We start from the raw sequence: 14,911 nt of genomic DNA on the forward strand, positions 1-14,911 counted from the left end.
AGCTGGTGTGTCTGTATATTGTGGTGGGTCACACAGTATTGGCCACAGAGTTTGTGAAGACAGGATAAAGACTACTGAAATTCAAAACATTAAAACTTGGGGGGGGGAATATGCAGAGGCAGCAAAAAAAGTACATGAAAATCAGACGGAGAAAAGAGTAACTACAGTTATTGTGGAAGCTTATAAAAAGCTCTATTCCAGAGAGGTCTAAAAGTAAGAGGAATAAATTAGTTCCTTGTTGGACAGAAGAATGCTCAGCTGCAGTAAAAACCAGAAACAATGTTTTTTTTAATTCAAGAACTGTGTGAATTTCAACAACTACCGTATATTGAAAATAAAAAAACAGGCGAAAGTAAGGAAAATAATAAGAAAATGTAAAAATTTGTTTTTGTAGAAGTTTTGTGAAAGTGCCGGTACAAAGACTATATGGGGAGTTGTTAAAAAGATGAATGCTGTACAAAAGTCTTGGAACTATCCAGTTTTAAAGAATAAAAAGATAAAAGCAGTTAAAGATGAAGACAAGGCAGTGTTTCCCATAAACTGCCAAGATACCTGTGGCGGTGGGGTCGTGGCTATGGGCGTGGTCACCATGACATCATTGAGTAATTTGCATAATTTTCTACAATGATATGATTTTCTCTAAAAAGGCTCAAAAAATGTATACTTACTAATTAATAACAGTTTTGTTTTAAACGTCCATCCATCCATTCATCCATCCATTTTACAATATAATTACAACACTTTATGTACATATTTATATACAGATTTGAACAATAAGTTATTCACTGAAATATATTTATTAATTGTGGTTCTTACAAAAAATATATCTTATAAAATATAAAAGCTAAAATGTCTCTTAAAGCTCTGCCCCTTTAATTAGTGCATACTAAATAATTTAACTTTAGCCTACTACTACAATCATATTATTTACCAGCAACATAATAATTTCTCTCTTTTTATCCCCTCCTGCTCCGGCCCGGCTGCACCAAATGATAATATAAATACATTTAATAAAGTCAAATACAAATAAGGCAACAAGAGAAGTATCCTACACTTAAATAAATAAATGGGTTATACTTGTATAGCGCTTTTCTACCTTCAAGGTACTCAAAGCGCTTTGACAGTATTTCCACATTCACCCATTCACACACACACACTGATGGCGGGAGCTGCCATGCAAGGCGCTAACCAGCACCCATCAGGAGCAAGGGTGAAGTGTCTTGCCCAAGGACACAACGGACGTGACTAGGATGGTAGAAGGTGGGGATTGAACCCCAGTAATCAGCAACCCTCCGATTGCTGGCACGGCCACTCTACCAACTTCGCCACGCCGTCCCCTTCTCTTTTGTAAAGTAAATCTGAACAGCCGATATGGGCATCTACATCAACTATATGATTTGCCTGAGAAGCTGGACAGGACAAAAAAAAAAAAAAGAAGAAAATAATGATTTATTAAATGTTCCATTGAGTAAAATGAAAAAGGCAATAAATGAAGCAAAAGTAACCAGGTAAAGACAGAATAAGCTATGCAATGTTAAAACATCTGAGTGAAGAAGCTCTTCAAAGAGTATTGGAGATCCATCCATCCATTTTCTACCGCTTGCGGGGGATGCTGGAGCCTATCTCAAGTGCAATCGGGCGGTAGGCGGGGTACACCCTGGATAAGTCGCCTTTTCATCACAGGGCCAACAGCTTTGGAGGTGGGAGGAAGCCCACGCAGTCACGGGGAGAACATGCAAACTCCACACAGAAAGACCCTGAGCCGGAGGATCGAACCCAGGACCTTCGTATTGTGAGGCACATGCACTGTGACACCGTGCTGCCCTGAGTATTGGAGATGTTTAACAAAATTTGGGATCGAGGGAAAATTCCAAAAATTTGGAAAGTGGCAACGATTGTGCCAATTAGGAAACCAGGGAAGGAGCCTACAATAACAACTAATTTTAGACCAATAGCTCTAACCTCATCTTGGGAAAATTACGGAAATATTGATTGTTGAACGAATTAGCTTTCATATTGAATGCAGCTGAGATAGGCTCCAGCACCCCCCGCGACCCCGAAAGGGACAAGCGGTAGAAAATGGATGGATGGATGGATTGAATCAAGGCATTTAATATAAACATTTCAAAGTGGTTTTAGAAGAGGAAGATCGCCAATGGATCCCATTGTCAAGTTGGAGAATGATATAAGGAATGCGCAAGCCAATAAAGAAACTGTAACAGCTGTTTTTTTATGTGGAAAAAGCTTATGATATGTTATGGAGAGATGGTGTACTAATTAGAATACGAAAGCTTGGAATAGAAGGAAGGATGTATGAGTGGATCAAGAACTTCCTCAGTAACAGGGAAATACAAATGCGAATAAACAAAAGTATGATTGTGGAAAATGGGGATCCTCAATGAAGTGTGATTAGTCCCATTTTGTTTAATATTATGATAAATTATATATATGAGGCAGTGGATTATAGAATATATAAATCCTTATTTGCTCATAAAGTTTGGACTCAAGAATATTCTAAGTAAAACATCAGATCACACAATATACGTTTGAGTTCCTGAAGGAAACCAAGATCATTAATAGAATATACTATCTTTATTGTTGATTACTGTAAGTATTATTGATATATATTGAGTGTGTATATAAAGATATGCAGGTGTATATATTAATAGGAATTTGAATCAATGTATAATTTCAAACTACTCCATTAGGCCAGGTGTGGAGAATGATCAAGAACATGTCAGGGATCAGAAGAGAACATAAACATCATGTGATGAAAGATGGGACATTGTGTGGTAGGAAATAAAGAAAAGGCAGAAACATTTGTCAAAGTGCACAGCAATGATAATTAGAGAAATTCATAAAAATGAAATAGAGAAGAAACAATTTAAATATTGGTGAAATGACTGATGATTTTAATGGTTTTAGAAACACAATAGATATGAAATGTTCTATGAATGTGTTCTAAAAGTGTTCTGTGGTCTGATGAGTCCACATTTCAATCTTTTTTTGGAAACTGGACGTCGTGTCCTCCGGACCAAAGAGGAAAATAACCATCCGGATTGTTATAGGCACAAAGTTCAAAAGCCAGCATCTGTGATGGTATGGGGGTGTATTAGGCATGGGTAATTTACACATCTGTTGAACAACAACAGCTGTACATCAAGCAAGAATGGGAAATAATTCCACCTGAAAAGCTTCAAAAATTGGTCTCCTCAGTTCCCAAACGTTTACTGAGTGTTGTTAAAAGGAAAGGCCATGTAACACAGTGGTAAAAATGCCCCTGTACCAACTTTTTTGCAATGTGTTGCTGCCATTAAATTCTGAGTTAATGAATATTTTTGCAAAAAAAAAATTAAGTTTTTTAGTTCGAACGTTAAGTATCTTGTCTTTGCAGTCTATTCATCCATCCATCTTCTTCCGCTTATCCGAGGTCGGGTCGCGGGGGTAGCAGCCTAAGCAGGGAAGCCCAGACTTCCCTCTCCCCAGCTACTTCTTCCAGCTCCTGGAAATAGTCTTCCCAATGTGTCCTGGGTCTTCCCTGTGGCCTCCTACCGGTCGGACGTGCCCTAAACACCTCCCTTGGTAGGCGTTCGTGTGGCACCCTGACCAGATGCCCAAACCACCTCATCTGGTTCCTCTCGATGTGGAGGAGCAGCGGCTTTACTTTGAGCTCCTCCCAGATGGCAGAGCTTCCCACTCTATCTCTAAGGGAGAGCCCCGCCACCCGACGGAGGAAACTCATTTCGGCAGCTTGTACCCGTGATCTCGTCCTTTCGGTCATAACCCAAAGCTCATGACCATAGGTGAGGATGGGAACGTAGATTGACTGGTAAATTCGAGAGGTCAATTCCTTCTTCACCACAACGGATCGATACAGCGTCCGCATTACCGAAGACGCTGCGCCGATCCGCCTGTCAATCTCACGATCCACTCTTCCCTCACACGTGAACCAGACTCCGAGGTACTTGAACTCCTCCACTTGTGGCAGAGTCTCCTCCCCAACCCGGAGATGGCACTACACCCTATTCCGTGCGAGAACCATGGACTCGGACTTGGATGTTGCTGATTCTCATCCCAGGTGCTTCACACTCGACTGAGAACCGATCCAGTGAGAGCTGAAGATCCTGGCCAGATGAAGCCATCAGGACCACATCATCTGCAAAAAGCAGAGACCTAATCCTGCAGCCACCAAACTGCATCCACTCAACGCTCTGACTGCACCTAGAAATTCTGTCCATAAAAGTTATGAACAGAATCGGTGACAAAGGGCAGCCTCACTGGAAACGGGTCCGACTTACTGCCAGCAAGTCTATTCAATTGAATATAAATTGAAAAGGATTTGCAAATCATTGTATTCTGTTTTTATTTACGAATTACACAACGTGCCAACTTCACTGGTTTTGGGTTTTATACATTGTAGGAAATACAATAGAGAAAGGGAAATACTGGGAAATACGAAAGAGAGGGTTAGGTTAGTAGTGGAAGATATTTTAGAATCGCACTCAGAACACATAGCATACTGTTGCATATTGGTCGATCATGTCACTCTCCCAGGACAGAGTGACTGTGTGCTGCGTGATGAGCCAAGAAGACGCCAAGAGGAATCGTTGAACAAAAAGCTTTATTTGTTTCAGCGAGCCTCAGACAGGACCTGCAGATATCCCGGAGAAGAATTGGGCTGAATCTCTTCTGCTGTCCTGACGGACAACTGTCCATTAAATACCTTTTCTGTAGATCCCCACTCTTTGTGGGTCTAGTCTTGGTGCCGATCAGTCTGGCCAACACCCAGTTTGCTGCTTAGCCTATTTTCTGTGATCAGTTTGAGTCGGGTGACCTCCGACCCCTATCCTCTGCCCCTATCTGTGGCGCTTCCTACCAAATGTTGCTAATGTCTTTATTATCTCTCCTAAAACCCAACTGATGTTGTTCCTTAAGTTCCTCAATGTGTTGGTGTTGTAAACCCCCTCTCTGGACAAGCTGGGCTGGACATGAACTTTTGACCTTAGAAGTATCCTCTAAGGCTATGTCTACACTAAGTCGTTTAAAGGCCTACTGAAATGAAATTTTCTTATTTAAACGGGGATAGCAGATCCATTCTATGTGTCATACTTGATCATTTCGCGATATTGCCATATTTTTGCTGAAAGGATTTAGTAGAGAACATCGACGATAAAGTTTGCAACTTTTGGTCGCTGATAAAAAAGCCTTGCCTGTACCGGAAGTAGCGTGACGTCACAGGTTGAAGGGCTCCTCACATTTGCACATTGTTTACATCAGCAGCGAGAGCGATTCGGACCGAGAAAGTGACGATTACCCCATTAATTTGAGCGAGGATGAAAGATTCGTGGATGAGGAAAGTGAGAGTGAAGGATTAGAGTGCAGTGCAGGACGTATCTTTTTTCGCTCTGACCGTAACTTAGGTACAAGGGCTCATTGGATTCCACACTCTCTCCTTGTTCTATTGTGGATCACGGATTTGTATTTTAAACCACCTCGGATACTATATCCTCTTGAAAATGAGAGTCGAGAACGCAAAATGGACATTCACAGTGACTTTTATCTCCACGACAATACATCGGCGAAGCACTTTAGCTACGGAGCTAACGTGATAGCATCGTGCTTAACTGCAGATAGAAACAGAAGAATTAAGCCCCTGACTGGAAGGATAGACCGAAGATCAACAATACTACCAAACCCTGGACCTGTAACCACACGGTTAATGCTGTCCAGCCTGGCGAAGCCTAGCAATGCTGTTGCTAACAACGCCATTGAAGCTAACTTAGCTACGGGACCTCGACAGAGCTATGCTAAAAACATTAGCTCTCCACCTACGCCAGCCCTCATCTGCTCATCAACACCCGTGCTCACCTGTGTTCCAGCGATCGACGGCGCGACGAAGGACTTCACCACGATGATCGATGCGGTCGGCGGCCCGGAGACAGAGGAAGTCAACCCAGACAGGTGAGGACAGCGGCTCGGTGGCGGACGGCGTTGTAGCTTTCGACGACACCCCGGCCGCCATCAGAGTCGGCAAGAAACATATATTTTCCCTAAGTTACGTACGTGACATGCACATAGCGCCACGCACGTACGGGCAAGCGATCAAATGTTTGGAAGCCAAAGCTGTACTCACGGTAGCGCGTCTGCTATCCAACTCAAAGTCCTCCTGGTTGTGTTGCTGTAGCCAGCCGCTAATACACCGATCCCACCTACAGCTTTCTTCTTTGCAGTCTCCATTGTTAATTGAACAAATTGCAAAAGATTCACCAACACAGATGTCCAGAATACTGTGGAATTATGTGGTGAAAACAGACGACTTAAGCTGGCCACCGTGCTATTCCAAAATGTTTGCTTCAACCTGTGACGTCACGCGCAAACGTCATCATACCGAGAAGTTTTCAGACGGATATTTCCCGGGAAATTTAAAATTGCACTTTATAAGTTAACCCGGCCGTATTGGCATGTGTTGCAATGTTAAGATTTCATCATTGATATATAAACTATCAGACTGCGTGGTCGGTAGTAGTGGGTTTCAGTAGGCCTTTAACCCCTTAAACGAATAATTATTTAGCCTAAGCTCTGTTTCAGCCACACAAAACCAGCGTTTAAGGTCCCCCTCCTCGGACAAATTTGTACACGGGTAAGTCAACCGTGTAATTCTTGAATCTCCGGCACTTAGCTTTGTATGGACTCATTGATCGTTTACAAAGTGAGTTCGAAGAGGAAGTGACGCCAAAAAGACCACGCCCACACCGGAAGAGACGTCAGAAATAACCAACCACAGCCAGCTTCATAATAAAGCGGTTTCATAACAACCGGAACTAACAACTGGAAATATGGAGGCGAGTAATCCAGACATGCCCGTGTTTCTCCTTCTTCTACATGTATAGACGCTTGTGGAAATCACACATCAATACCTTAAGAGAAAGCGATTGCAGCTATTTCGGATACAACACTACTCAGACGGCAAGAGAACTTTGGGATGTCCGGCCGGGTCAGCTGTGATGCTACTTAAACTTTGTCCATTTGTCGAAGGACAGACTATGAGAATGCGAGCTCCCGTGGATGTGATAAAAAAGGTAGCGTGTGCTTTGTATTACCTGGCCGTCGAGGAAAACGGCAAATGCATTTGGACTGGCAAAGCAGACTGTATCAGTTATTGTCCGCCATGTAGACTCAACGTCTAGGTCCAGAGTATATAAAGTCACCAAAAACGAATGGACAATGAAGGTGAAGGCAAAAGAGTGAGGAGTGTCCTGACCAGATATGTAGATAGAAAGATAGTACTTTATTGATTCCTTCAGGAGAGTTCCCTCAGGAAAATAAAAATTCCAGCAGCAGTGTACAGAATTGAGATATAATTTAAAAAGTAAATAATAAATAATAGGGGTATATGTTATTGTTTTGCATCCCCTGTGATCCTAGTCCACCCCCCCAGAGAGGAGTTGTACATTCTGATGGCGTGTGGGACAAAATAGTTTTTGAGTCTAATCTAATACAATCTAGATCCTTAGTTTATTTATGTAAAATGTTCTTCATAAGTTAAGTTAAAGTACCAATGATTGTCACACACACGAGGTGTGGCAAAATTATTCTCTGCATTTGACCCATCACCCTTGATCACCCCCTGGGAGGTGAGGGGAGCAGTGAGCAGCAGCGGTGGCTGCGCCCGGGAATCATTTTTGGTGATTTAACCCCCAATTCCAACCCTTGATGCTGAGTGCCAAGCACGGAGGTAATGGGTCCCATTTTTATAGTCTTTGGTATGACTCGGCCGGGGTTTGAACTCACAGCCTACTGATCTCAGGGCGGACACTCTAACCACAAGGCCACTGTTTACGTGTCTAATAAAGATGTGATTATTTAATGATGGCTCAGGTGTGATTCACTACAATAGGGCCCCACAGCACACTGGATTCCAGTTAATTGAAATACCACAACACTGGATATTGTTCAGATAAATTACATTGAAGAACTTGCACACAAAGGAGGTGACTATGACGTGTGCATTTTCCGCACATGCGTACTAGGTCGTGTTGTTCCGACGGATGGAGGGTGAGGGGGTCTTAAAGGCCTACTGAAACCCACTACTACCGACCACGCAGTCTGATAGTTTATATATCAATGATGAAATCTTAACATTGCAACACATGCCAATACGGCCGGGTTAACTTATAAAGTGCAATTTTAAATTTCCTGCTAAACTTCCGGTTCGAAACGCCTCTGATGGATGGATGACGTATGCGCGTGACGTAGCCAGTAGAACACAGGTATGGCTTCCACATTGAAGCCAATACGAAATAGCTGTTTTCATCTCATTCTGGATGTATTCTGGACATCTGTGTTGGTGAATCTGTTGCAATTATGTTCATTGCATTATGGAGAAAGAAGCTGAGCAAGCAAAGAAGAAAGTTCTCGGTGCAAAGCGGACGTATTTTGCGAAGGAAGTCAGCAGCAACACAACACAGCCGGTGTTTCATTGTTTACATTCCCGAAAGATGCAGTCAAGATCTAAGAACTCGGATAACAGAGACTCTAACCAGGAGGACTTTTGACTCCGATACACAGACGCCTGTAGAGAACTGGGACAACACAGACTCTTACCAGGATTACTTTGATTTGGATGACAAAGACGCAGACGTGCTACCGTGAGTATGCAGCTTTGGCTTCCAAACATTTGATCGCTTGCCCGTACGTGTGCGTCACGTATGTAACTTTGTTTAAATATATAAGCTTTATGAACCTTGGGTTAGGTGAACGGTCTTTTGGGCTGACTGATTGTGTGTGTTGATCAGGTGTTTGAATTGTATTGGCGTGTTCTATGGAGCTAGGAGCTAGCATAGGAGCTAGGAGCTAGCATAACAAACACCTAGGTGTTTTTATGCAGGATTAATTTGTGGCATATTAAATATAAGCCTGGTTGTGTTGTGGCTAATAGAGTATATATATGTCTTGTGTTTATTTACTGTTTTAGTCATTCCCAGCTGAATATCAGGTACCGTGAGTAGCAGCTGCGCTTCCAAACATTTGATCGCTTGCCAGTACGTGCGCGTCACGTACGTTACTTTGTTTAAATATATAAGCTTTATGAACCTTGGGTTAGGTGAACGGTCTTTTGGGCTGAGTGATTGTGTGTGTTGTGCAGGTGTTTGAATTGGATTGGCGGCTTATATGGAGCTAGGAGCTAGGAGCTAGCATAGGAGCTAGGAGCTAGCATAACAAACACCTAGGTGTTTTTATGCAGGATTAATTTGTGGCATATTAAATATAAACATGGTTGTGTTGTGGCTAATAGAGTATATATATGTCTTGTGTTTATTTACTGTTGCAGTCATTCCCAGCTGAATATCAGGTCACCCCCAGCTCTCACAGCATCTTCCCTATCTGAATCGCTTCCACTCCCCACTAGTCCTTCACTTGCACTTTACTCATCCACAAATCTTTCATCCTCGCTCAAATTAATGGGGAAATAGTCGCTTTCTCGGTCCGAATCTCTCTCACTTCATGCGGCCATCATTGTAAACAATAGGGAACTTTGCGTATATGTTCAATTGACTACGTCACGCTACTTCCGGTAGGGGCAAGCCTTTTTTTATCAGATACCAAAAGTTGCGATCTTTATCGTCGTTGTTCTATACTAAATCCTTTCAGCAAAAATATGACAATATCGTGAAATGATCAAGTATGACACATAGAATAGATCTGCTATCCCCGTTTGAATAAAAAAAATTCATTTCAGTAGGCCTTTAAATGGTGGCATTGTTGTGTGTGGACACGGATAAGGTTAGGTGTGATTTACCCTGGATAACCTTATCCGGCTTAGTGTAAACGGGGCCGAATGGATTCAAACATGTGTTATTTCCAATCTTATAAAAAAATTGTACATGATATAATTAACCTCAATACAAAGCATAACATTCATTTTTAAAACTGGGTTAAATAATGGACTATAGTTTAGGGTCCACACTCCATATCAAAGGGTGGCAGTAATGCGCACTATAAGGTTGCTTGCAAACCGCCATTAAACCGGAAAAGAAGAAGAAGAAGAAGAAGAAGTGTTTACGGTGGTGGGCTAGCCGTAAACAGTAAACAAAGAGCTATGCTGCCGAACAAGAGCAGAGGGGAATTTACCCGCAACCAGAGGAAGGATTCAGAGGTAAATAAATGCATATATGTGTGACATTGTCCATGATTAGATATTGTTCACAGCAGGCCAAACACGGGCTTGGCCATTTCCTCACTAGACATAACACGGTAGTGTTAGCTAGCTCAGTGTAGCTCAACCACTATATTATTTATCTTTTTTTCTAAATACTTTAGAAATGTGTTTCTCCATTTCTGCTGTTTTATGTTATACTGTCACTTGTTAAAACAACTGAAGATAAAAGTTAATGCCCGACAACAGCGTAGCTTCTTAGCGTAGCCGAGCATGATGCTAGCTAGCTTCAGCTGTCACTGTCACGCCAATTTTCTTCCCATCACAAAAACCTTCCTAACCCCCATTTACTTCCGGGGTCATTTCCGTTTACGTCAGTTCCTCTTACGTCATTGACAGCGATCGATAGCACTTCGTTTGACTCTTTTTTATAATACAGCGTTAACAAAACGTCTGAATTATCAACAATAATGTTGATTTAAAGTACAGACATTTAACATTATATATTAATTAATATTACTGAAATGTTTCAACAATAATGTTGATTTAAAGTACAGACATTTAACAGTATTATATATTAATTAATATTAGTGAAATGGTTTCAACAATAATGTTGATTTAAAGTACTACAGACATATAACAGTATTATATATTAATTAATATTTTTAGCACGTTACCACAAAGACAGAAGTTTGCAGCAGCGGCCCTAACACTCCGCTTGATATGTTGCGAAGCCTGCTGGTGTTTGACATAAGTCCCCTGGGACAGATAAAGACGAATATCATCCAGTGACACCACCATTTTCAGGAGATTTGGATTTATCGATCGCTGGCAATGACGTAAGAGGAAATGACGTAAGTAAGAGGAAATGACGTAAGTAAGAGGAACTGACGTAAGCGGAAATGACCCCGGAAGTAAATGGGGGTTAGGAAGGTTTTTGTGATGGGAAGAAAATTGGCGTGACATCGCCAATCAGTCGACCTGTAACCGTTAAAAGATCCACTTTAACTCTCATGGTTTGCTCATTTCATGTGTAAAAGTCTGTTCTTCCCTGACAAATTTCACCACATCTAGTGTGTGTGTTACAATCATTGGTACTTTAATCTTTAATCTTAATCTTAATCAAAAATGGCTGTTGCAATAAATCTAATCTTATAAAACTGTAATAATATATTTTCACCACTTGTTAGACTTTGTTCCTGTGCGTACACCAATACTTGTACAGTATTTGTAATGTATAGCCTTATTGTGACATTGATCTGAACTCGTCTATTGCATATTAAATTCGAGTTCTAAAAAACACATTTTTTGATTCATTTGACAAAAAAATACTCAGATAAAACATAGTACAATGCAGTGTTTCTCTAGCTTGTTTACCCCAAAACCTGTTTCTCCAAGTACCAAAGTAATGACCATCATTAAAATACAGTAGCGTAGTAGGCCTAAGTATTCATTTAAAACAAAGCATAGTATTTATTTAACAACTTTATTTAATATTTTGGCCACTGTAACATTACACACGGAACATTAACACTGTATTTGAATGTAGGAAAATAAAACACTACTATAATGAAGTGATTATTTGATGTACAACTAGTGGTTCATGTACCACAGTTTAGCACAGACTAATATGAGTTAAAGGGGCCCTGTTATGCAAAACCAACTTTTTTTTACCTATTTTACCTGCTGTTTTGTATTTGAGATCTGCATAAGTCCCGAACATTTGAATTCAAACCGTGGAGGCATTGCAGAGATATTTATAAAAAAATGTTGCCTTCCTTCATACTTCCGCAAAACTTTCGGTTTGGAATTCACCCCATAGGTGACTTCAGCGGGTTGTCCATATATGGTAGAGATTTACCCCAAGTGCTTTGTGCAAGTCCACCATTGTAGTCAATAAGTTCCTTCTTCTTCAATATCCTCTTGTTGTGGAGCAGACTGGCTCGCACATGGACATGCATCCTCCACTGTTACCTTTTCTAATACAAAGTAATGTGTAGTTCAAACCTAATCTGTCTGTAGGCTCCATATGAAAGGGCTTAAAACCACAACAAAGATGGTGGGGACAAGGAGCCACGTAAATAAGACCGCCCACAAAATGCCCAGAAAGCGGCTTGAAGATGGTCTGTAAAACATAATCTACTGTGACTTGTTAAAACAACTGAAGATAAAAGCTAATGCCCGACAACAGCGAAGCTTCTTAGCGTAGGCGAGCATTCTGCTAGCTAGCTTTAGCTGTCACGAATCAGTCAACCTGTAACCGGTAAACAATCCACTTTAACTCTCATGTTTTGTTCATTTCATGTGTAAAAGTCTGTTCTTCCCTGTCAAAAATGGCTGTTGCAATAAATTTAATCTTATAAAACTGTAATAATATATTTTCACCACTTGTATTAGATTTTGTTCCTGTGCGTACACCAATACTTGTACAGTATTTGTACTATATAGCCTGATTGTGACATTGATCTAAACTCGTCTCATGCATCATAAATTCGAGTTCTAAAAAACACGTTTTGAAGAATTTGACCCAAAAAATACTCTGATAAAACATAGTACAGTGCACTGTTTCTCAAACTATTTTACCCCAAAACCTGTCTCTCCAAGTACCAAAGTAATGACTATCATTAAAATACAGTAGCGTAGTAGGCCTAAGTATTAGTTTAAAACAAGCCATAGTATTTATTTAACACGTTTATTTAATATTTTGGCCACTGTAACATTACACACAGAACAGTAACACTGTATTTGAATGTTGGAAAATAAAACACTGTACTTTAATGAAGATAGTGGGGACAAGGAGCCACGTAAAAGCCGCCCACAAAATACACAGAAAGCGGCTCAAAGATGTTCTGTAAAACATAATCTACGCAAAATTTTGAGCAAAGAGCAACCATTACATGTTACGTAGACCAGTGGTGCCCAACCACCGGTCTGGACCGGTACCGGTCCGTGACGCATTTGCTACTGGGCCGCACAGAAAGTAATTTATAAACTACCACATTTTATAAGACTTAACTTTGGCCTGTCCCACTAAACACACCAATAGCTTGTTTATAGATGTATATTACAACTCCTGATAGAAAGCCACCATTAATGAACATATAAAATGTTAATGTGCCAAATTGTAGCCAAAGGCTAATTTCTATCTGCAGTTCCCAGCAGGGTCATTGTATATAGTACGGGTTCTTAACCTTTTTGACCTTGGTGCCCAACTTTTTCGCTACAGAGGGTCCTGGGGACCACTCCAATATTAACACTAAATGAGTAATCTTACAATTGATTTTGATCATATTTAAAACATTTATCTAACCCACTTAGTTTTCTACCTTGTTAATTGATATAAAAAGCATGTGTCGCACACAAATATTATTAATTTAACAAATAAACCTTAGGTTCAGGTCAGGCTGATTAGAGGAACACATACTAATCAAATAAACAATACATTTACATACAATATGTATTATAATAAATATGTTTCTCAACTAAGCTGTCAAAAAAATGAAAGTGCAAATGAAAATACAGCTTCACCAATTTAGTCACAATGTTTGCGCTTAAGAAATTTCCCTATGACATTAGCGCCAGACTTCTGCTGTTTGTTGTGTATTGTCATTACTGCCACAAGTGGTGGAAAAATGTATTACAACTAAGTACCGCTGCGGCCTATACAGACCACAGCTAAAAAACAGATATATTACATTCTAGGGGGCGCTCGCGGCCCAACAATGGGCCCCGGCTATATGGTTAAGAAACACTGGTATATAGCAAATGCCATCAAAGAAACACGCCCAGGGCTCCCACGACTTAAGCGTTATGGTGAGTTGTTTTTTCATGTTCATTTTTTGCTGTTTTTTTCTGCCACAAGTAGAAACCCGGTGCGTGAAAAATAATGCATACATTAAACCCGTCCCTGGTGGAAAAAAGGTTGAGAACCCCTTACGTAGACCACAAGGAAGGGTTTTAAATGTAGGAAAAAAAATCATAATATGACCCCTTTAAAGGCCTACTGAAACCCACTACTACCGACCACGCCGTCTGATAGTTTATATATCAATGATGAAATCTTAACATTGCAACACATGCCAATATGACCAGGTTAGCTTACTAAAGTGCAATTTTAAATTTCCCGCGAAATATCCTGCTGAAAACGTCTCGGTATGATGACGCCTGCGCGTGACGTCACGATTTGGGGAAATATATGTGCTGTATGAACTTTGGGGAGGTGAACGGTACTTTGGGCTGTGGGATTGAGTGTGTTGTGCAAGTGTTTGAGTTGTATTGGCGGGTTATATGGACGGGAGGGGGGAGGTGTTTGTTATGCGGGATTAATTTGTGGCATATTAAATATAAGCCTGGTTGTGTTGTGGCTAATAGAGTATATATATGTCTTGTGTTTATTTACTGTTTTAGTCATTCCCAGCTGAATATCAGGTCCCACCCGCCTCTCACAGCATCTTCCCTATCTGAATCGCTTCCACTGCCCTCTAGTCCTTCACTCTCACTTTCCTCATCCACAAATCTTTCATCCTCGCTCAAATTAATGGGGAAATCGTCGCTTTCTCGGTCCGAATCACTCTCGCTGCTGGTGGCCATGATTGTAAACAATGTGCAGATGTGAGGAGGTCCACAACCGGTGACGTCACGCGCATATCGTCTGCTACTTTCGGTACAGGCAAGGCTTTTTTATTAGCGACCAAAAGTTGCAAACTTTATCGTCGATGTTCTCTACTAAATCCTTTCAGCAAAATAATGGCAATA

The 14,911-nt window shown here is 40.9% G+C and overlaps 1 protein-coding gene across 1 annotated transcript in view; it reads left to right on the top strand.

The window, feature by feature from the left end:
* Window positions 1-6,836: 6,836 nt before the first annotated feature.
* The window catches only part of strip1 (striatin interacting protein 1), a 39,176-nt gene continuing 31,101 nt past the window's right edge, over window positions 6,837-14,911 (top strand). The window contains exons 1-2 of the mRNA XM_062028334.1: window positions 6,837-6,842; window positions 10,004-10,156. Of these exons, the coding sequence (XP_061884318.1) occupies window positions 6,837-6,842; window positions 10,004-10,156 (159 nt within the window). The remainder of the gene's footprint in view (window positions 6,843-10,003; window positions 10,157-14,911) is intronic.

Source organism: Entelurus aequoreus, linkage group LG01 (assembly GCF_033978785.1).
Source record: "Entelurus aequoreus isolate RoL-2023_Sb linkage group LG01, RoL_Eaeq_v1.1, whole genome shotgun sequence".
Lineage (NCBI taxonomy): Eukaryota > Metazoa > Chordata > Actinopteri > Syngnathiformes > Syngnathidae > Entelurus > Entelurus aequoreus.